The following is a 20,623-nucleotide window of genomic DNA, read 5'->3' as shown; positions in this document are numbered from 1 at the left end:
GGGATTTATTCCAATTTTGCATTCTCCAGTGACGTTATCAAGCGAAGAGGGCCGCATTTAAAGGCACACCAGCAACTGCCTTCTAATAAATTGTAAGTGTTTGAGGTGCCACAAGAATGCAGTTTTGACTGAAAGCACAGATACCGCCAACTACGCTCAAGGGAGGAGGGGGGAAAACCTCCACAGGCGAAGCCTTTCTTTTAAAAATATATCAGCCAATGGTATGTGTTAGGAACTTGCTTTTTTTTTTGCGCTGAGGAAAGTTTCCCGCCCTCAACAGGGGCTCTGCTGAATTCTCCTCCCACTTGAGTGGCAAGACCAAAAGCTAGGTGACGTCATCGCCTTCCTGACGCTAACTGCATTTCACTTCGATGAGAGCGAAAACTTCCGGTATACCCCTGGATTGGTTTCCCGCCCCCACCCTTCCCCTCCAATGCAAAGCGGGCATTTATCATAGAGCTGCCACAGGGCTGGAGCGGCACAGTTACACCACAGCGTGACGGCTTTCAATGGCCACCGGAAGTGCAGGCTGTGTTGCCGCTCCAGGAATGGCCGAGCTTCACTTCTCTCTCCCGTTCTATGTGCCCCTCCCCCCCCGCACGCACCCCGAGAGCATTGTGGGAGGCTCATTGAGGAAGGTCTTCTTCCGCTACCTGCTTCCCTTCTTTCTTTCACGTGGTGAGTAGCGGGGAGCAGGGAGCGAATAAAAGGAGCGAATAAGTTCTAGAAGGCGCGCGATCTTTTTTTGGTGAGAGTCTGTCTGTTTCTGTTTGTGAAATAAAATATGTGTTTACAGTTCTAGACAGAATTAACGTATTGGGTTGAAACAGTAAATGAGTAAGAAACTTGTGTACCTATAATTAATCGAGACTAGAGTCACATCTTGATGTCTTCAGTCGTTGTGGTGTGCTATAGTACTCGGAGAGAAAAACTAATCTTTATTCACTGACTTTGTTGTTCTGTAGCAAAGTCAGTCACCAGGTTAGTGACAGACCTACACCTGAATTCCAGTGAACTTTCTGAAAATTGGGGGAGGCAGAGTGCTGATTAAAGTGACTAAAAAGAGTTTCAAGGGAAGAGATTTGTAAGTAAAAATGAGCCACACAGCAACATTGCATTGTTTTTTTCCTTTGTAGCCATCCAGTTTATTTGGAAAAGTTGTTACGAGACCTTACTGCTTGAAGGGGGGAAAACTCTGCATGCTAAGTGGATGAGCCCCCAAACCACGCTGGATTAAGAGTACCTGCTGATTTTGTAGTCTTGGTAAGTTTGTGAGGAGCAAATATACACTTTGGATTACAGGCATCTTCAACCTTTTCAGGCCCAGGACCCACTTTTAACCCAAACATGAAATTGGCAACCCATTTCTTACTCTTTTACCATATATTTGCATGGTGATACTGCTCCGGTTGCAAACCACCTTGGATCGGGCTACTACCTTACCTACCAGTTTAATAATAGTGTTCTACATGTTAAAATTTCAATTGTGTTCTGTTCATGGCTGGGGAGCCCATCACAGTTCCAGTTTGGCCTGCTTAACCCAAACCACACCCATCTGTCACATTGGGTGTGGTGGCTTCTCGCTTCAACTGAAGCGTCCTGTTCTCGCTCTTAACTTTAAAGTGGAAAATAATGCTGGTTATTTGTAATCCTTTTGAGAAGTCTAAATTATCAAGTACCAAAAATGCTTGTTTACATCTATGCTATAGTCAGAGATCATTGCTTTGGGTGTACTGGCAGTGATTTGAAGCTGCCTTCTGTTACAAAACTCTTAAAACTGCAAGTACATTTAACTGAAGCAAGTTGTTCTCCATCAACCTTACATTCGGCCAGCACAACTTTCTACTCTCAATCTGGGTATGTCATTCCACCAATGTTTCAGTAAACTTGTTTCTGTCAGTCTGCATCCAGTCTGAGGGTTCTGCACATCTGATATGTTGCTAATGCCACTTAAGTTTGTATTGCAATTCTTAAATAGTTCTGAATAGGCTTGAGTTTATATTGAGGAAATACTTCCATTTTTAAAGTATTTTATTATTTTTTAATAAAAGGTTTGCATAAAAGCTTAAGTTGTTTGGTTATTGTTTGTTACATGAGGATATAATTTTGAGGAATGCGTTCCAGTGGAGGACGATTTCTGTAATATTCAAACTTGCATATTGTTATATATGTCTACAACCTCTCTTGGATATTTTATATGCTGTGTCTCCAGTGAATGTTCATAGGACTAACAACATCAAAATTGCACAAAGTAATCACACAGATTGGTGTTGGAGGGTCTTTCTTGATCCTCCTTTATGGCCCATGCCCACTTTGAAAAACAAAATTAGCTGGTGGAACATGTAGGATCCAAAACAGGTTGTAGCCAGCTTATCCTGGTTTGCTGATGCTTCCTGCTAGTTGGTGTAATTTTAAAAGTACTGCCTTTTTACAATGTCCAGGTATGTTTGGGAATGCCTTTCCCTTATGAGCATCTTTCTCCATATTAGTCCTCACTGATGCTCTGCTGTGGGCACCACGAGAACGCTTTTTCTGTGGTGGCACAGCCACTAATACACCACTTAATTTATGCACAAGTCTTTAGCTTAACCAATAGTTATTTCTGCTTTGTCCTCCCATGTTCCTGTGTAATATTAAAGTACAGAGGATTTTTCACCAGTTTTTTTCTGAAAGGTTGCTCTAGAACCTTTAAGACTGTAGATAGAGGGGGTTCAGTGAAAATCCCCTCCTCCCTGATACACAAAAAGGACATTTCCTGCATCCAGTAGTCTGCTGGAGAAGGCCAGTGGTGACTATCCCATTAAAGAAGCTTGAAGAGAAGTTTGAGTGGTATGGTAATGCCACTGGTTCCTGGGTGTACACTGGAATTTGTGAGCTACCTTTAAGTCCTGGTATACCGTATTTTTTGCTCCATAATACTTTTTTCCTCCTAGAAAGGGGAAATGTCTGTGCGTGTTATGGAGCGAATGTCTATGGATGGGGGGGGGGGGTCTGCTGCAGTCATGAGCAGAGGATCCATGGTTCCCCTTCCTTCCCTCCTCTGTGGCTCGCTTTGAAACAGCAAAGCAGAAGAGCTGCTGAGTGGGGAAGAGAGAGGGACAGAGAGCCTGCTTGCTTTAAAGGAGCAAAGCGGGAGAGGAGCCGCTTACACGAATGTAAGCGGCTCCTGTCCGGTTGGCTCCCTCTCTCCTCCCCACTCAGGTGGCTAAATAGCAAAGTTTTTCAGCTCGCTAAGCCAGGGAGGTGGGAGAGAAGCAGAGCCTGCTTGCTTTAAAGGAGCAGAGCAGGAGAGGAGGAGCCTTCTCCTCTTATACCCCTCTCCTGCATAATTAGCAGCATCCTTTTCCACACACCCCACGCGTGCTCCTTGTCCCTTGAGTGCTTTTCCTTCCCTCCCCACTTAAAACGTGGTTACAAAGCATGGATCCTCAGGATTCTTGCACTGGGTCACCCCAAATTCACCATCAGATCACATAGCATGTCCATGGCTACAGCTTGCACCAAAAAAATCACACACCCACTGTTGCCTGGGGCCGCAGTGGTGCAAAAACGTTGTAACAAAGCATGGATCCTCAGGATTTTTGCAAACTCACCGTCAGATCACAGGTCTGTGCCCACAGCATGAACCACAAAAATCATACATCCACTGTTTTGCTTAGAATATTTTTTTTCTTGTTTTCCTCCTCTAAAAACTATGTGTGTGTTATGGTCGGGTGTGTGTTATAGAGCGAAAAATACGGTGTTTTTTAACAAATTATGTCCTGCATAGCGAATCATTCAATTCTGAAGAAAAACCATTTCAATTTAAATAGATGCCTAAATTTGTAAAATGTTTTTGCTTTTCCTTAAAGATAATATATAGCTAGTTTGTTCTTGTTCACAACTGCACATAGTTTACTACCTAAAAAAACGTATGTATTAAACAGCAGAATAATGTGAACATGGTCACCTTAAGACTTTTGCATACAATCAAAATTCTGGGCAACCACAACCACTTGGCACAGAAATACACATTACCAGTAGGGGGGAAAAACCACTGGTCTGAACTGCTCATGTGCAGGTGTTCTCTCACATGTAGAACACTCCAAACACATTCAATTTCACAAAACAATGTTCATGTGTTTAAGCCTATCTTTACAATGAGAAGGGCTGAAATGGAAATTCTGACTCCTGTGCCACTTTTGTGCTCGTACATTGAAATAGCTGCAAGAAAACATTTTGAACAAAAAACCACTCTCTTGGTGGACCTTCCCCCCCAAAAAATCAAGTTAGGAGTATTAGAATTGGCAAAGAGATACTTTTCAAATTTTAAGCTTATGAATACACAGCTGAAATTGTGTTTATTGAAGCCTGGATACATAGAAAAATCCTTTATGCCACTAACACACAGGCACCACCAACTTCTTTGATTTTCTCTTCTGCCTTTCTGCTGAAGAATTTTGCTTTCACGATTACAGGCTGTTTGGGCAGTTTCCCCTTGCCCAGGACTTTGTAGTAACCCTGGAAAGATAAGGAGATTTAGCAAAAACTCTGAAGTCCAAATATAAGGTACACAAAGCCTCTTGCAGTCACTACCAGCTGAACCAATTTCCATACAAATCAAAAGCAAAATATTTCAACGTACTGTATGTAACAATGACATTGTAACAAATGACCTTTAGAAAAAGTTTTGCCAAACATTTACCAATTACAAAATATAAATCACCATGCATATTCAGTATTTTCTCACTTTGTCTTCTTGGTTTAAAAATACTTTGGCAGACAGAACAATTTGATATTCTAGAAAGGGTTGTCAGAAAACTAATATGCTATGTTGAAATGTCATTTTGTTCTCTCGGCCTGAGCACATACCATGAAAGGTTTGTATACATACTTGGATCCTACGTTTGTTCCCACCAGGAACTCTTTAGTATATTTTTCTTCCCCCTGTGATCAGTATTCTACAGTGGATCAAAGCACACTTAGGTACAAAGCCAATGTCAAGAATGCAGTGTGCACAATGCAGTCTCAACACAAACACTGGGTGGCCATACACATTAAGAGCAAAATCAAGTGTTTAATATACAGTATAACTTTACTGAAATCCTAATTATGACAATTAGGCCAATTCCTGCACCCTAAAACCTGCATAGCACCTAACAAAGCCTCATTTGAACATCTGCACTTTAGACACTAACCAGATACAGACTTGGTCTGCTTTACCACCAGTCAAATTCTCCCTAACTTTATTTAGTATCTATCCCGAAGAAGAGTTCTGGAGAACTTGAAAACTTGTACATTGTTTTGAGACATTTTTGTTGGAATAGTTTCATCTTGGCCTAAGAAACCTCACTCCAGGGTGGCTCACCTAGCACCTTCATTACATAATTTTAGGGGCCAGACAAAAACATTCCCCTTTGGTTAATTAAACTATAGCCTTTTAAGCTAGTGGGTGGTATTTTATTGTGTTGTGTATTTTGTGCTTTTATACTGTAAACTACCCTGTGATCCTTATTAGGCTGCACTCCTAACTGTGTCTACGCAAATGTTAGTCCAACTGAATGCAATGGGCCTTACTTTCAAGTAAGGGGTGTTACAAGTTCAGCTTTTATCTCTGAAACAATTTTAGGACTTACCATACTACACAAATGAACTAGCTTCACACACATTTTATATTATCAAAATAAACTTACCGAGCGTACAACATCAATAACTGGAGCTAATCCCGCCTGATTTTTGGCATAGTTGAGTCTTGTTTGCTCACTAACAAGTGTCCAGAGTTTATCCAGGTTCACTGTAGGACAGAAGTGCTGGTTTTTCTTCAAGTGGTAATGTCTCATACCAACTTTTCCAAAATAACCAGGATGACTGGCAAGAAATCACAGGCAGAATACAGTCAATGCGTAACTCATTTTGAAATGCATGTGCATCATTACCTAGCTAGAGGACATACAAAGTATATAACATTAATTGCATAGCCTACTGAATGAGAAATTGTCTTCATTTAAATTTCTCTAGCCAGGTTTGTCAGGTTTTTTTATGCTTAAAACCATTGCAAGGTATATCTAGTCTACTAGTACCCAGCTTATTTCCCTCACACACACCTCAATGACATTGTCTCCTAGCCACTTTCAGACTGAGTTAATGTGGTCCACAGAGGTGAAGAACAAGAAAATACAGAGTTGTAAGGAGTATTTATTGTCCGAAGTAATAACTTATTTAGTTCCAGGTAATCAACTAGAGCAAAAATCAAACTAATCAGATGGGGAAAACCCTGTCTATTTCTGTGTCCTTACAAAGTTGTCCCAGTATTTCACTGCCTGGTGCCCAAAGTACTGTACCATAAAACACGACATTACAAACACTGCTGTACACAAACCACCCTAAATTTATAATTTGCAAGGAGGGAGTCATGCACGACAGGTAACTTTTATGCCCAAATATTCTATGACAGAAGAAAGGCTACAGCAACTTAAAAAAAATATGTTATTCTAAAGGAAAGGGAAAACTGTAGTTGATCCAACAATAAATATTTGTCTTCACTGTGGCCTCCAAGCTCTTGCTTTTTATATGAAAGCAGTCAAAGACACACAGTTCTATTCGTTTCCTTGCAGCAACCCCAGCAAGTTACCAAACACCAAACCAGAGCATTGACTCAGCATTACAAAGACATGCAGAATGATACTGATCCTCCTGGTGGCCCCACACCTCCCAGTTTGGGATATGAGTTTTCTGTTACTAACCTGGTGACTGACTGAACTATGAATAGGGCAGTCAGTGAATAAAGGTCAGTTATTGCTCTTCGAGTACTATAGCACACCATGATAACTGACAATATCTAGATGTGACTCTAGTCTCGATTGCTGTAGATCAGTAGCAGTCCATGTGATGGGTTTGAGCTGCCCTTCCGACATTGGCATGGTTGCAGTCTGGGCTGTGGACACATTCTGGTGCTCCTGGTCATACACACACACAGTCCCAACCTCACTGTCACCCTATCCAGGTAAACTGCAGCAGTGTAGCAACTTCACCCCACCAAACAGGCCACTTCTGGTATAGATAAGTAGCTTTGCATACCTAATTCAAAATTAAACCTGAAATCCTCCGCTTGTTTACTGGGACAAAAGTCCACCAGAAACAGTTTAATGGACTGCATCATGGCCCTAAGCAAGAGTAGGTTATGATTCCACTTCAGCCTATATTTAACAAAACTAACATCTACAGGGTGGTAAAGGTTATTTTGGTACCTATTATGGATTTGTTCTTTACATTATATAATTAAATGCTTTACAAGGGACAAAAAAATGTTAAAAATTGCTTACTATTTGTCAAAATTAATTCTGTGGTGGTGCAAACCCCCAGCATTACCACGGCCTCCAGGATGCTTCCTGTGTTTGCCTATAATAGAAATGAAGAACAGATTAAAACCCTGAATTCAACTTCAATTAACATGTATTTACATGCCTTTCCCAACCTCACTGTAACAGTCATCATTTTCCCCTGCACTCTGGTTTTATTTCAATCAAGGTTGTGAAATAAACAGTCAAGCCTTAAAATAACTAAGTATTAAAAATGAAGCTTACAAGTACTACTACTGTTATCCTCTACATGACTTAGTCTAGTAATAAAGCAGAAGAAACGATGAATGAGCACAAACCAACAAAGTAAATAATCCTCTACACTTACCAATACGGCCGTGGCCATGGCTAACATGACCCCTCAGTTTCCTGGTCTTCCTCAGTCTGGAAGGCTTAAAAGATTAGACTTGTGTAAAATATATATATATGAGAAAAACATACACAACAAAGCTTGACGTAAAAGGGCTATCAACCCCTAGCAGACCACACTACTTCAGATGAAACAATTTAAGCACAAACCCCTTTCCCCACTAATGGTTTCATCACAATTTTTTGGCTCCTCCTTTCATGAACTGTTTAGTTATAAAAACTCTGTAACTAAGAACTAACACATTTGCTTTCTTCCAATCTCTCCCCTAATCCCCCTTGTATCATATTTTTCACTTGTAAGCTGCTTCATTCATTTCAGGGCTGTTTCATTACTGATTTTTGTAAAGTACTATAGGCAGCTTTTAGGCTGAAGAGCAGACTTAAAAAGAGAAGTGTTAAATATATAAATATATGTGGGTTTTTTAATGCATGTTACATTTTGTGGAATTGATATGGTTCTTTATATTTATGCTTATAGGGGTGGACAGAAGATAGATCATATTCCATAGGTAGACCTCTGACCAGTGGCTGGCAGATAACCTGGTAGCTCTTGGCTGTTGGGATTCTTTCCATGAATGGTAGATCCTCATCAGATCCAGCAAGGCACTTCTTAGGCTCTTAAGATTTAACACTGCCCAGTTATGCTTTAAATTAAAACAAACTGGATCTAGCAAAAAAACACACACAACAACCAATTGAAGTCAGCCCACCCCTACACTAATATACTCTTAGCCTTCCTGAGCCTGCGCAACAAGATTAGAGTATATGAAACAAATACACTACCATGCTGTTTTAATTTTATATACTGTACACTGCCTTGGTATTTCAGTCAGGGGGAAGTGTATAAATACTTTAAATAAAATAAGAAGGCAAACGCTTCTGCTGTGTGGTCTTTCTAGCCGGGAAGCATATATCCCTTTATTATTATTAATATTCTGTTGGGAGCCGCCCAGAGTGGCTGGGGAAACCCAGCCAGATGGGCGGGGTATTATTATTATTAATAGGCCCTGCTCCCCCCTCAAAAAAAGTACTATGTACTCTGGAGAAGAGCTTCTACAGCCATGTGCTCTGCAGTGAGGAACCTTCCTCTTGCAAAAGGGGTGTCCGAGAGCCGTCCCTTGCATACAGGGTTCCCACATCCATCCCCCCCGCCGGGCAGAGATGTACGTGGCCCATTTCGGAATTATTTGCAGAAATTAAAGGGGGGACGAACAAAAACGGGGCGCAGTCCTAGGGATGCGGCTGCCACGTCCCGCTCCGGGGAATTCCACGAGGCTCTGGGCAGAGGAGGAAGGGCTCCCCTTTTCCGCCTCCCTCCGACTGCAGGACGAAGCAGAAGGAGAGAGAAGTAGAAAGGCCCCAGCCCAGCCTCAAGCCAGAAGCCGCCCTCCTCACACGCTGCGCAGAGAGGCGTCGGAGAAGCCCCGCAAAACCGCCTCGGCCGAGCACGCCGCATCGCTACCTACCATCTTGCTGGGCCAGAGTCAAAGGGAAAGAGAGAGGCCTCTCTCGCGAGCTTTCACAAAAGAACCGGGGGAGCGCGCTCTTCTCGCGATGTCTCGCGCGGCGGGGGGTGGGGAATGGGTCAATGAAGCTCAAAGCGTAGTTTCCGCCGCTCACGATCACGCATTCGTGCTTCACTTCCGGTTCTGAGAAAGCCTCCTCCATGTGCGGGGCAAGAGGGGCGGAAGTAGAGGTGGCCGATGCAAAAGTTTAGCCAGGGCGCGCAGCCAGAGGCTTCCTTTCGTTGCGTCGTTCTGAAATGATCGTGCCCTCCTGTCTTACAGACGAGTCTTGTTGCTTGTTGTAGGAGTAACCTTGGTTATTGGAAGAGAACACTTGAGGGTTTTAAAGGGAGGGGGAGGGGGGCGGGACACAATTTAGGCTGGTGTGCAGTGCATGGGTTTAGTTTGCTTTCTTGATGAATAATAAGAATAAGAACCCCAGAGGGTCCTACATCACTGGGTTTCTGTGAGAAAATAAATACTGGAACTGTTACCAGTGAGAATTTCAGTATGGTGCTTGGTGTGTGTCTGGGATATCAGTGGGGTGTGGAGTTCCGTAGGGGGCAGAACGTGTAGAAGGGTTTAAGTGTAGGATTTAATGTGGAGCAGGCTATGGCGGATTCAGTGAGCGCTTGAATTTAACACTCATATTGGGGAGATGGTTGGGGGGGTGCATGCAAGGTTATGGGATGTGGTCTCTTAAGAGGTGCCCATAGCGCGCGCCCCCCACCCAATGGATGATTCTTCATTTAACCACTGCACCACATTGATATTTCATAACTAAAGGAACAGGCATTGTGCAGAACATCCACTAGTACTGATGGTGGTATGGAACCTTAAACCGTAAGGTTCAAAGGAAAGGAAACGCAGAAAAATAGTGTGATAATTGCATTATTAATAGTGGCCATTTTGACGCACACAAATGCAGCTGGGTTAATCATGACATCAGTATGCCAATTAACACGTGTGATTTTTATTTTTTTTAATCTCATTGGTATCATTGACCCTCTTGATCAATTGTAGTTCACCAGTTTTATGTTGCAGTCTCCCTTTAAAGTGCCATTGATCCATTATTGGGGCATTAAGGTCAGGCATGCAGTCCTAGAAAGTTAAAATGCCCTCCAATCCCTTTTTAATATTGCCATTTCTGGTGTCAGATTTGTGTCCATTTATTCTTTTGTCTGGCCTCTTTTTTTATATGCAGAAAGTCACTGTGAACAATGAAAAATGACCTGATGAACAAACATTTACTTTGAAGTTTTTGTTTTTAAGTAGACCAATTGTCTATGAAGTTCTCAACCCATCTAAGCTAATAGTCGCTGCTACATATTTTAATACAGGGATAGGAAACCTGTGGTGCTTCAGGTGTTGTTGGCCGTGCTGTCTGGGGCTCATGGGAGTTGAATAACATTGGAGGGCCACAGGTTCCCCAACCCTCTTTAAATATATTCCATAAATGCACTGGGTAATGTCTGCTTAAAAAGCTATGCCAATAGATTCCACTGGGTAACCAGGAATTCTAGCTTTTTAAAGAAATAATCCTAAAGGAACAAATCACTCAGCCCTCAGGAGTTGCACAAGTCCCACTCTGCAAGTGGAATGCCTAGGATTTTTAGGATGCAGTTAGTAAATTCTAATAGTTTGACTGTTACTTTGCCAAGATGCAGAGGTTAGCTTCTAACAAGGTTTAAAACAATGGTTTTGTACTTTGGGCTGTCAAGCCCAGTCCTATGAATATCTACTGGGGGGGGGGGATCCCACTGTGTTCTAAGGGATTTACAGCATGAGTTATACAACTTCAAACTAAATCTAGTTATTCATTTAGTATTGAGGCAGCAGCCAACATCAGAAGAATTCTAATGAATGACATTTGACACAAGTATTTACACAATTTATTAGAAATCATACATACATTAGAAAAAGATGGACTGTACCTCACCATTTGCAGCCTGTGTGTCAAAAGGCCAGAGATTTCTCCATGTTTAGCAATCATAGTGCAGAACACATTATAATTTACTGACCATCATTTAAAACAAAGCAGATAATCTGTGATTGTGAATCAAGTACCTTATTACAGAATAACTTGTTATTCTTTTTCTTGAAAAATTAATTAGAAGAAACACTAGAGAAAAATATAAACTCTGTCATATAAAAAATCAGACCTCTTTCATATACCCCCACCCCCAAATTCCCACACTGGAGTTCATTCACTTCCACAGTACACCATGTAGCTCTCACAAATATCTGATGAAGTCAGTGGTTCCGCTGAGACAGTCGGCTGCACATAATTAGCTATTCAGTTTGCACCAAGTATAACTCAGTTTGCACTAAAGAAAGAAGCACCTGTTATTTTCAGGAATATACAAATATTACCACAGTTGTCCGTGCTCGTGACAATTTTTGTTTGTTAAGGACGCTTACAGCACATCATTTACAAATATCTATTCAAATACATTATTATTATTATTATTGCTGATGCACAGTGAAACATCATTTGCAGTCACTTAAACTTGTGACCAGCTAATTTTGCCCCTCCAGCATCAGAATCTGAAAAAAAGATGTAGGTGGTGATCATAAATAGTCTTTGGATCCATATTTCAGTAGAAATGAATTAATTCTTCTTGTGAAGGAACCTCATTTTATTTCCTGAAATAACACAAATGAGATATCATAGTTATTAATATACATTTTAAACCATCAATAATTCAAAACAGCACAACTTCTTTTTGGTAAAGAGGTCACAGCATACAATGCAATCTATATCTTGGTGGTGTCTCAGAAAAGCAGCATAGCATTCACTACTACCACAATCCTGGTTTATGTACATGAGATAAAACACAATGATGAAACACTCTCGTTTTACAGTGGTACCTTGGGTTATAGACGCTTCAGGTTACAAACTCCACTACCCCAGAAATAATACCCCGGGTTAAGTACTTTGCTTCAGGATGAGAACAGAAATTGTGCTCCAGTGGTGCAGCAGCAGCGGGAGAACCCATTAGCTAAAGTGGTACCTCAGGTTAAGAACAGTTTCAGGTTAAGAACGGACCTCCAGAACGAATTAAGTTCTTAACCCGAGGTACCACTGTATATCTTAAAATTTATTTTCATGCTCCAACATTATAATAAAATTAATTAGCAGAGGAGAACAATCTGACACATACATGGAGTGTGTGCGCACAGGTAACAATTTCTGTGTACAAAGAAATGATGTCTTCCCTATCACTACTGTACAATTGTACTGGGTTGACAAGCTTACTGTCTCTGTTTTTTAAAGTCCTCACCACAGCCTCCTCTCCACATCCCATTTAAGGACATATTGTTAAAGCATATTGTTATATTTTTGCCCTCGATTCTTTTGAAAAGCATGAGCTTTACATTATATGGACTTTACGTTATATGCAATGAATGAATGAAACAAAGTCCCAATTTTTACAAAAAATAAAGAGACTGCAATTTTAAGTGTGGGTTTGGGGGGCAGGTCCTTGACCCATTTCTGCTTTTCATCTACATGTATAGTTTCCTCCCTTATAATTTCATTTGATCAACTGAGGCCCTTCTAAAGAATTTTCAGTTGTTGTACACATTGGATCATGAAGCAAAGCATGTTACCAGGACTGTTAAATAGGTCAGCACTTTCTGTGGAAGCTAAGCTCTTCCATTACTTGTTAATAAATGTTACCTTCTCTTGAATATCTACCAGATGCTACAATGAAGAAGCCTCCAGGAACAAAATGTGCTTTATAATAGGGCCTTTTCTTAGCATTTTTTAAACATGATGCACATGCTTCAATATTTCAAAGCTTCTGTTTTAAGTTCCTTACCAAGGCCTCGCAGAAACTTATTTACTCCACTTTGTTCAGTGTCTGGAAGCTCTTCCAAATACTGTTCAACCCTCTGTTCAAAGAGACCTGTGGGAAATGGATGAAAGATGAAAGAGAAAGGAGGATCAATACCTAGTGCTCTTACTTTTGTGGCAGCCAGAGACCCTTTCTCTCTTACACACACCCCATTTGTTTTCTGAAGGGTATTTCAATAGCCTTATTTTCAAAAGTTCCATGTCTTCATTCATCCCAGCATTCATCAGCCTTTCTCCTGTTAGGAGATGGTGGGTGGGATTGCCAAAGCTTTTTTTCCTAGACACCCGCTCCCTTTAAAAATAAATGCCAAGTGCGTAAGCTGAATGCACACAGGTTAAATGCTTGTAAGCTGCAAGTTAGGAGTACTACAATACATTAATAAATGAAAAGGCCATCTCACAGTTGAGAGAACAGGCCTTACCTTTTGCCCTGCATTTTCGGAGTTCTCTATCTTGGATAAACCCAGCAAACATCTGAGATTCCATAAAGACCTCTAAGAAACGGCGGATGCTCTTTGAAGCCACAGATTTGCGGAAAGCCTCTCTTTGGAAGACTCGCTCGGCCTTTTCATTTTGAGTGAGGAAAAGGGAATAGTGTCCGATCGTCTCCACAAAGAAACGGATGAACACTTCTGATACTAATCCATTCAGAGTATTACATTCTGCAAGAAAGAGGAAACAGTATATAGTAGAACCCACACAGTATAAATTAGATGTCTCCTCCCCCAACTCCTGAATACCATTGTGTGTGTCTCTGCAGCTCCCTGTCACTGAAATAGCACATAAACATTATTAGGATATTAGAATAGGATGTTCATTATCAGACTATTGTTTAAAATGTCTAAGTGGTGTACAACAGATTAGCCAACAAGTGCAAGGGAAAAAATGTTGTATTCAACAGGACATCACCAAGAGACTGTCCAGCAGCTAGAAGCATCACTCCCACCCCCCAAAATCATTTGATATACATTTAAAATTCATTTGACGTAAAGACAGCATGCTAGTTTCCTCAATTCTCATAACCACAGGCTGTACGAATACCAAAAAATGGGTTTCACTCATCCTTGGTTGGGTCTTCTGGAGCAGGTTTTTTGAAGACCTTCACTTTGTTCTTCAAACATTATATTCTGGGCATTTTCCTCATTTATCAGAATACCAATGGGTTTAGAGTATATACCACAATTATACCAGGAGCTAAGCAAAATGTTTGTTTCCAAACAGCCTTTGCAAGATCCTTTTCCTTTAATGAGGATGCCTTTGAATCTCATGGAGAAACTATTTTGTTTAACTAAGAAAGAAACTGTGAAGGAATACTGGCAGAGATGACCGGCAGAATCCGCGACCAGGGGGAAAAGACAGTGGAAGAAGACTGGAAGAAATTTAAAATGTATCTCAAAAATTGTTGTAAAATTGAGGAGGGTTAGATGTCAAGGGGTAAGAAGTAGAGAATTACAGCTGTAACTAATAAATTAAAGAAAACTTAATGAAAGGGAATTAAATGGATAAATGGATTGACGGGTTGCTAAAAAATTGTAAAATAAGGATGCAGTGAAAGGGAGGTATGGGGAAGTCAGATGAAAGAAGGTATACGAAAATAAGATTGTGAAATTATACATGTTTGTTTTTGTTTTAGTTTGTCTTTACTATGTGTTGTGCTTGTCTTTTTTGTATGTGTTTAAAAAATTGAATAAAAAATATTTTTTTTAAAAAAAGGAATGGTCAAACATTAGTATGAAAGGAGCAGAGAATGAATCGATAACGGATGGAAATATAGAGTTATAATATGTTAAGAATAGAGTTAAGATAAATGAAAGAGGGTAAGGATTTGCTGATTTGATTATGTAAATGGGAATATAAGAAGGGGAGGTGTGAGGAGGTCAAAGAAATAAGTAAATGAGTTTAAAGTTATGAATAACGGATTTGTTTCTATTTTTTGTATGTTGTATTTTTATTTTCTTTTTTCATGTATTTTTGTATTCTTGTTTTTGTAAAACTTTAATAAATATTTCTTAAAAAATAAATTCCTTCCTTTAATTTGTAAATAAACAAGAGACCTTTTCTTCCCTTTCCCTAGTCATAGGCTAACTAGTATTATTAAATTGATTAAAAAACCATTTGTATCCTTTAAAAAAAAGGCTAAATGACAGGGCACTTTTGCAAGGATGCATGTAGCACAATCCCACGGACATTCATGTAACAAATCAAAATGAGTATCGAGCTCTGCAAAGCCAAGCGTGTGGAACTCAGCCATTCAGAACCTAAGAAATATTAAAATAGTTCTAAAGTCTCTTTAAGGGCTACCAAACACTTCAACACAGATGCATCAGTTGTTTTCCGAGGGAAGTCACAATGACTCAGATCAACACAGCAAGCTGCTCTGAACCAACTGTGGCTCCTGTTTCGCTTCCATTGGGAATAGCACAGCATCCAAGCTTGTAATTAAATTCTTACAAACACAATAAGTGAACCAAAAAAAAAAAAAAAAAAAAAGGGGGGGAAACAGTCATGGAAGTCACTCTCCAGAATAGCTGGCTATAGTCAATCAAAAGGTTAGCAATGCGTGACAGAGTTGTGGAAAAAAATGTGTGCCATCGTTAAATACTGAATGGTTTACTGTTGTGAAGTACATTTTTTGAAGTTGTTTTTCTTAAAGGATTTTCATAGTTAACAGTGGTACATAAAACGTCTCTGTTTTCAATTCATAGAGTCCTTTCTACAGGTCAGTTACATTCAGCGTGAGAATGTAATGGTGTGTTGTGAAGTACCCTTTAAATGTTGAAAAATATATATTTTTGTAGTTCGCTGATCAGTTTACATACAACATTCTTGTTTCCCTCTTTAGCTTCCAAGAACATATTATTCCCCATCCCACAAAGATTCGACTGTAAACAGGACTTGTTCCCAGCCTCTCTTACCCTCATCTGATTCGCTGTCTGAATCTTGGTTTATTAAATCACTCTTCCTCTCTAGAGCCTGCTCCAGAGCTGCTTGCAATTTCCTAGGCAAAAGTGTGTCTTCATCATCCATCTGAAGGAGGAAAACAATGAGCAGGCTTATTTCCAATCAAACTTTTTCAGGATTTAGAACTGAAAAGCATATCTGATATTTCACACCATGTTGTAAATAAAGCATTCAACTCTTACACTGTGAGAAGAGAAAGCAGGCCAAAGCCAGATTTGGCAGTGATGTTGCAGCACCTTGCCCAGGATTTTGAGAAGAGATGAGGTGTATTGAACATCTGAATTTATGTTGTTGGTTGTTCTATTTGTAATTGAAGTTTTTATTTTGTTTTATGCTGTTTGAATGTTAATGTTGACACACCCACCATGTTTTCTCATTCTTAACTGATGGGACAACCTCACAACTCGGCCTGTTAACTCTATTTATGTTTTACTAATGGGCTATGAAGTTGTTTTGCATATTTCAACACACATAAAAAACACACAGTACCTGTCTGATGAAACGATCAGATCCAAGGTTCACCATCAAAGCCTAAAAGGTAATCAACAGAGAAAAGTTTTATCGTGGTGCCTGGAGACATGTTATTGTCTTTACAAGAAAGGGGAGATCTAAATACAAGTTTGACCACCAAATTGAACTTCTAGTGCCATCCAGTGGCTTCAGAGTGTTTAGTATGCACCAATAATGTATAAAGCAGGAACCCAAGCTTGTGGTGTGTGTAGTGTACTGAACATCCACTCCTATGAGAATTAAGCTGAGTGTCTTACATCAGCATTGTGCCCTCCATATGCTATGGACTAAAACTTTCATGATCCCTGATGATTTGGCACACTGGCTGGGGCTGATGGGGATTGTTTGATCCTTCCTTTATTCAAGAAGACACAGTTCTACTAGTATCTGAGAAGGTATGCATATAAACCAGGGGTGGGGAACATTTTTGGCTCCAAATGCCAGATCCTTATTAGGATCAATCAGCCTTGTGAGCCAACTTTGACAGGTGGATGGGCCAACTCTTGAGCTATATGGACCAATGGTCTGACTCAGTATAAGGCAGCTTCCTCGGTACCTATGACATGGGCCTCCCTATGTTCCTATTATATGGGAAGAAACCATGTCATTCCTTTTACTCAGACATTACCAGAATAGTAACAGATCCAGACACTCATAAGCAATTCTTATGACTCTCTGATACTGAATGAAGCTACCCTTGTATATATAAACAGCAATATAATAAGAAATTTGAGAGGAGGAGGAGGAGAAGACGAAGAAGAAGAAACAAAGAAACCTGCTTTGCACATGTCACAAATAGTGGCTCAGAATCAGCCCTATCAAAACACCTCTTCCCCTGCTTTCATGACCCATGGAAATAGAACAATGACACCGTCAGGTATGCAGTTGTCCTTAATATTTTCTGGACTGGTGCCAATTACCAATGTAGTATCTTCCTCATCCTCTGCTCTCATGTTTGCCATGTTTGCACCACAGGAAATTCGTTCTCACATTGATCTAATTTCATGATGGATGAAAGTATGTAAAGGAGAATGAATAAACTCAGAATTCAGCTCAGAACAGAATAGTTGTGGGCAACAGCACTTCGACCACATTGCTCCCTAAGCAACAAGCTGCCAATATACCTTCCTAGAATGGTCTGTGTAAATTTACCACTCAATTTTAATAATCATGATATGGTAATTGGTAAGAGCCTATGTATTGATAGTTGCTTCTCCACTCCCATGCATTTGGTAGAAAATACCCAGATACCCATAAGAGTTCGATTCAGGCGTGCTCCTCATATGTAAAACTCACATGGGAGCAAGGTGAGCAGAAATGAGAGGGCTACACTCATCACTTTCCAACTCAGGGAGTACAGCTATGTGAAGTGGAGGATTCTGAATTGTGCAAAGAGCTTCCATGAGTAGAGGAGGTCCCTTGCTCTACAGGACCATCCTTCATAAGTTGGAAGACGACGGGAATAGTGACACAATGGCACAGCTTAGAATGCTCAACTGCTTGCATTGTAGGGTTTGCATATGAGCAGAATGCCCAAATAGAACTAAGATTCTACATCTGTCCTGGACAAACTTGCTTCTTTTAAAATGGTCTGTTTCTCTACCATAGTCCATTTTTGCAGGTGTTACAGGCAGAAATACAATTAAAAAATGAGTGCATCTACCTCATAAGGATGTAAGAATATAAGCTTATCAAAATCAATGAGTTGCAATTCAGATCACCTATCCCAAAACTGGCATTTCAGCGTTATGCTCACTCTAGCAGCATTGGGGAACCTCAAGCTCAATAGCCAAATGTGTCCTCTATGCCTCTCTATCTGGCCTCTGTAGCACCACCCTGTTCCCAGGCCAATCCCCCCTACCCTACTTTGCACCCCAATGAGTGTTTTTGCCTGCCTAGAATGTAGCCTTGAACTCTCATCTTGTCTTTTGCTTACCTGGATAGAGTGGTGTATGTGGAAACTAGCCTACTAGAAAAAGTGAGATTCACTGCTTGGCACACTTTTGCCTCTGGCCCTACATACCCCTGGCATGTGGCCCTCAGAAGGTTGTCCAGAAGGGAATATGGTCCATGGGCTGAAAATGGTTCCCCACCCCTGCAGTGCAGCTTGCACATCAATGAGGAGGAAACCTTTCAGAGAGGTAATGGCATTGTCTCCCATCAGTTGCAAGTAAGGATTGAAGCACAAAGGTTTGTTAAATCTATTGCAGAGTTATTTCCTGGGAATTTCACTTACAATGAACTATAGACTCCATTCCTACCTCTTCTACTGGTAGCTCCTTTAATTTAGGCAGTGAGTTGGAAAGCAATCCAACCAGAAATGGAGTAGGGCAGCAGACAATGTCAATCATGGAAGAAGGCAGGACTGGAATGAATGTGTGTTGCCAGGAGAAGGGGTACAGCAAAGCCACCACCGCATGAGAGCAGCTGGACAAGGTGCTGAGGACAAAACAGAATGGACATTAGCATGTGCTTTAACAAACAAACAAAACTTTCTGCTTGCTTCTTAATAAAAGTCAGGACACTTCTAGTTTGTCACTATATTCAGATGGGGTTAAATCACATACCAGCAAATTCAGGTTGCACACTTCCCCAAAAGATGTGACTTTCTACGATAAGGAAAGGGACCAGAAAATGCACTGGAAAATATGGGATAACATTTGCTTTTGTGCAATGTCGTCTAACCTCCCCACAAACAAATCAGAATGAGCGCTCATTAAATAGCTGGTGTCACTGAAACTCCCTGCAAACAAGTCTGGATGAACACTCAATAAACCAGTTGTCTGGAAGCACACTCAAAGAAAAGAGAACACCCTACATTCACGCACCACAAAATGGTCTTCAGGATGACTTTGCACTTATCCAAATCCAATCTTTCCTGCTTAGTCAAAAATCATCACCAGTCACCAGTTTATGGAAGCCCACCTGGTGTAAACCTTGCCAGAGTTTAACCCCTGGCAACAATTATATTGTTTCCCTAGACAATTGGATAGCCCCAGTGATATGATATATTGTCCTGCTAATCTGTTTCTAATAGGCTTATATGATTTTATTATTGTATTTTTAAACTTTTCTTGCAAATTATTTCAGGACTTCTTCTCTTTTAACCAGGAAACAATGTATAAATTTAATAAACCTAATTAGTAATACAGCAAAAGAGTAAAAGAAAAAGGGAGGCACAGTTCAAAATATATCACTGAAACACTTTAAGAGCATACTATATTCTAAGAATCACTTTCACTAGTTCAGGATCCTACTAGTTCAGGATCCAGATTCAGCTAGAGAAAATGCTGGCCAAACAATAAGAGAGTGGACAAATTTTGTTTTTGAAAAGTAAATCAATTAATTAATTACATATACACTTTAACATTTTTCAGGGGAAAGCAATGGAACAATTACTGTATTGAGCACAGCTTTGGGTTAATATGGTAAAGGAGTGAACCCATTCAAAATCAGTATCTGAGAACAAGATTCTAGCTACCACATGGTACGCCAGCCTCCCTGTTATGAGCTGAAACTAATCTGCCAAAGTTGGCAGCTCTAGTAAATGACAGGATGATTGTTTACCTACTGTTTACCTACTGATAGCCATGATAGGATTTTTTGTCTAGTCTTGATAGGATTTTGTTGTTGTTTGGGAGTGAAGAAAACATTGGACATGTTACCCATAAATGAGGGGGAAAGAAGCATGAACCTCACTTCCAGTATAACATGTAGATGGAGAAATTGCACATCTCCTCAGAATGAGATGTGTGTGCTTCCAGAAGTGGAGCAGCCCATACATCGTAATACATGAATTGCCTGTCGATCTTAAACCAAAAGTGCAAAGAAGTGTTTGCTATCCCCACATGCTCTCACATAACATATCACTGAGGTCCAGTGCTGAGGACCTTCTGGTTCCCTCACTGCGAGAAGCCAAGTTACAGGGAACCAGGCAGAGGGCCTTCTCGGTAATGGCGCCCGCCCTGTGGAACGCCCTCCCACCAGATGTCAAAGAGAAAAACAACTACCAGACTTTAGAAGACATCTGAAGGCAGCCCTGTTTAGGGAAGCTTTTAATGTTTAATAGGTTATTGTATTTT

At 40.5% G+C, this 20,623-nt stretch overlaps 2 protein-coding genes and 1 long non-coding RNA gene across 7 annotated transcripts in view; 1 reads left to right on the top strand and 2 right to left on the bottom strand.

Moving 5' to 3' along the window:
- Window positions 1-769: 769 nt before the first annotated feature.
- On the top strand, window positions 770-4,143 carry LOC310852365. Its single transcript, XR_014568086.1, has 2 exons — window positions 770-2,891; window positions 3,727-4,143. It is a non-coding gene; the product is annotated as an uncharacterized lncRNA (long non-coding RNA).
- A 163-nt stretch (window positions 4,144-4,306) lies between these two features.
- RPL27A (ribosomal protein L27a) lies at window positions 4,307-9,260 on the bottom strand. The gene is made up of 5 exons (XM_083755811.1): window positions 9,173-9,260; window positions 7,666-7,729; window positions 7,302-7,377; window positions 5,673-5,847; window positions 4,307-4,500 (listed from the first exon to the last, which is right to left on the bottom strand). Exons 1-5 carry the CDS (start codon window positions 9,173-9,175, stop codon window positions 4,372-4,374), a joined length of 447 nt encoding a protein of 148 aa, XP_083611937.1. The 5' UTR covers window positions 9,176-9,260; the 3' UTR covers window positions 4,307-4,371.
- A 1,815-nt stretch (window positions 9,261-11,075) lies between these two features.
- The window catches only part of DENND2B (DENN domain containing 2B), a 136,100-nt gene continuing 126,552 nt past the window's right edge, over window positions 11,076-20,623 (bottom strand). For all 5 annotated transcript variants that reach the window (XM_083724703.1, XM_083724702.1, XM_083724705.1 and 2 more), the window contains 6 exons: window positions 18,803-18,980; window positions 16,521-16,562; window positions 15,986-16,097; window positions 13,493-13,732; window positions 13,036-13,122; window positions 11,076-11,857 (listed from right to left, as the gene is read on the bottom strand). In XM_083724703.1, coding sequence (XP_083580829.1) covers window positions 11,823-11,857; window positions 13,036-13,122; window positions 13,493-13,732; window positions 15,986-16,097; window positions 16,521-16,562; window positions 18,803-18,980 — 694 coding nt within the window. In that variant the 3' untranslated portion in view covers window positions 11,076-11,822. The remainder of the gene's footprint in view (window positions 11,858-13,035; window positions 13,123-13,492; window positions 13,733-15,985; window positions 16,098-16,520; window positions 16,563-18,802; window positions 18,981-20,623) is intronic.

The sequence above is a fragment of the Podarcis gaigeae genome (assembly GCF_964106915.1).
Source record: "Podarcis gaigeae genome assembly, chromosome: 1".
NCBI classification, from domain to species: Eukaryota; Metazoa; Chordata; class Lepidosauria; order Squamata; family Lacertidae; genus Podarcis; species Podarcis gaigeae.
The sequence above is the reverse complement of the archived record's forward strand: the minus strand, read 5'-3'. Positions and strand labels throughout refer to the sequence as shown.

What these genes read in the sequence shown, in the direction of transcription:
- RPL27A (XM_083755811.1), bottom strand. An exon ending in CCATGGCCACGGCCGTATTG is followed by an intron (nt 7,378 to 7,665) that starts GTAAGTGTAGAG and finishes TTTCTATTATAG; the next exon opens with GCAAACACAGGAAGCATCCT. An exon ending in AGAATTAATTTTGACAAATA is followed by an intron (nt 5,848 to 7,301) that starts GTAAGCAATTTT and finishes ATTTCTTGCCAG; the next exon opens with TCATCCTGGTTATTTTGGAA.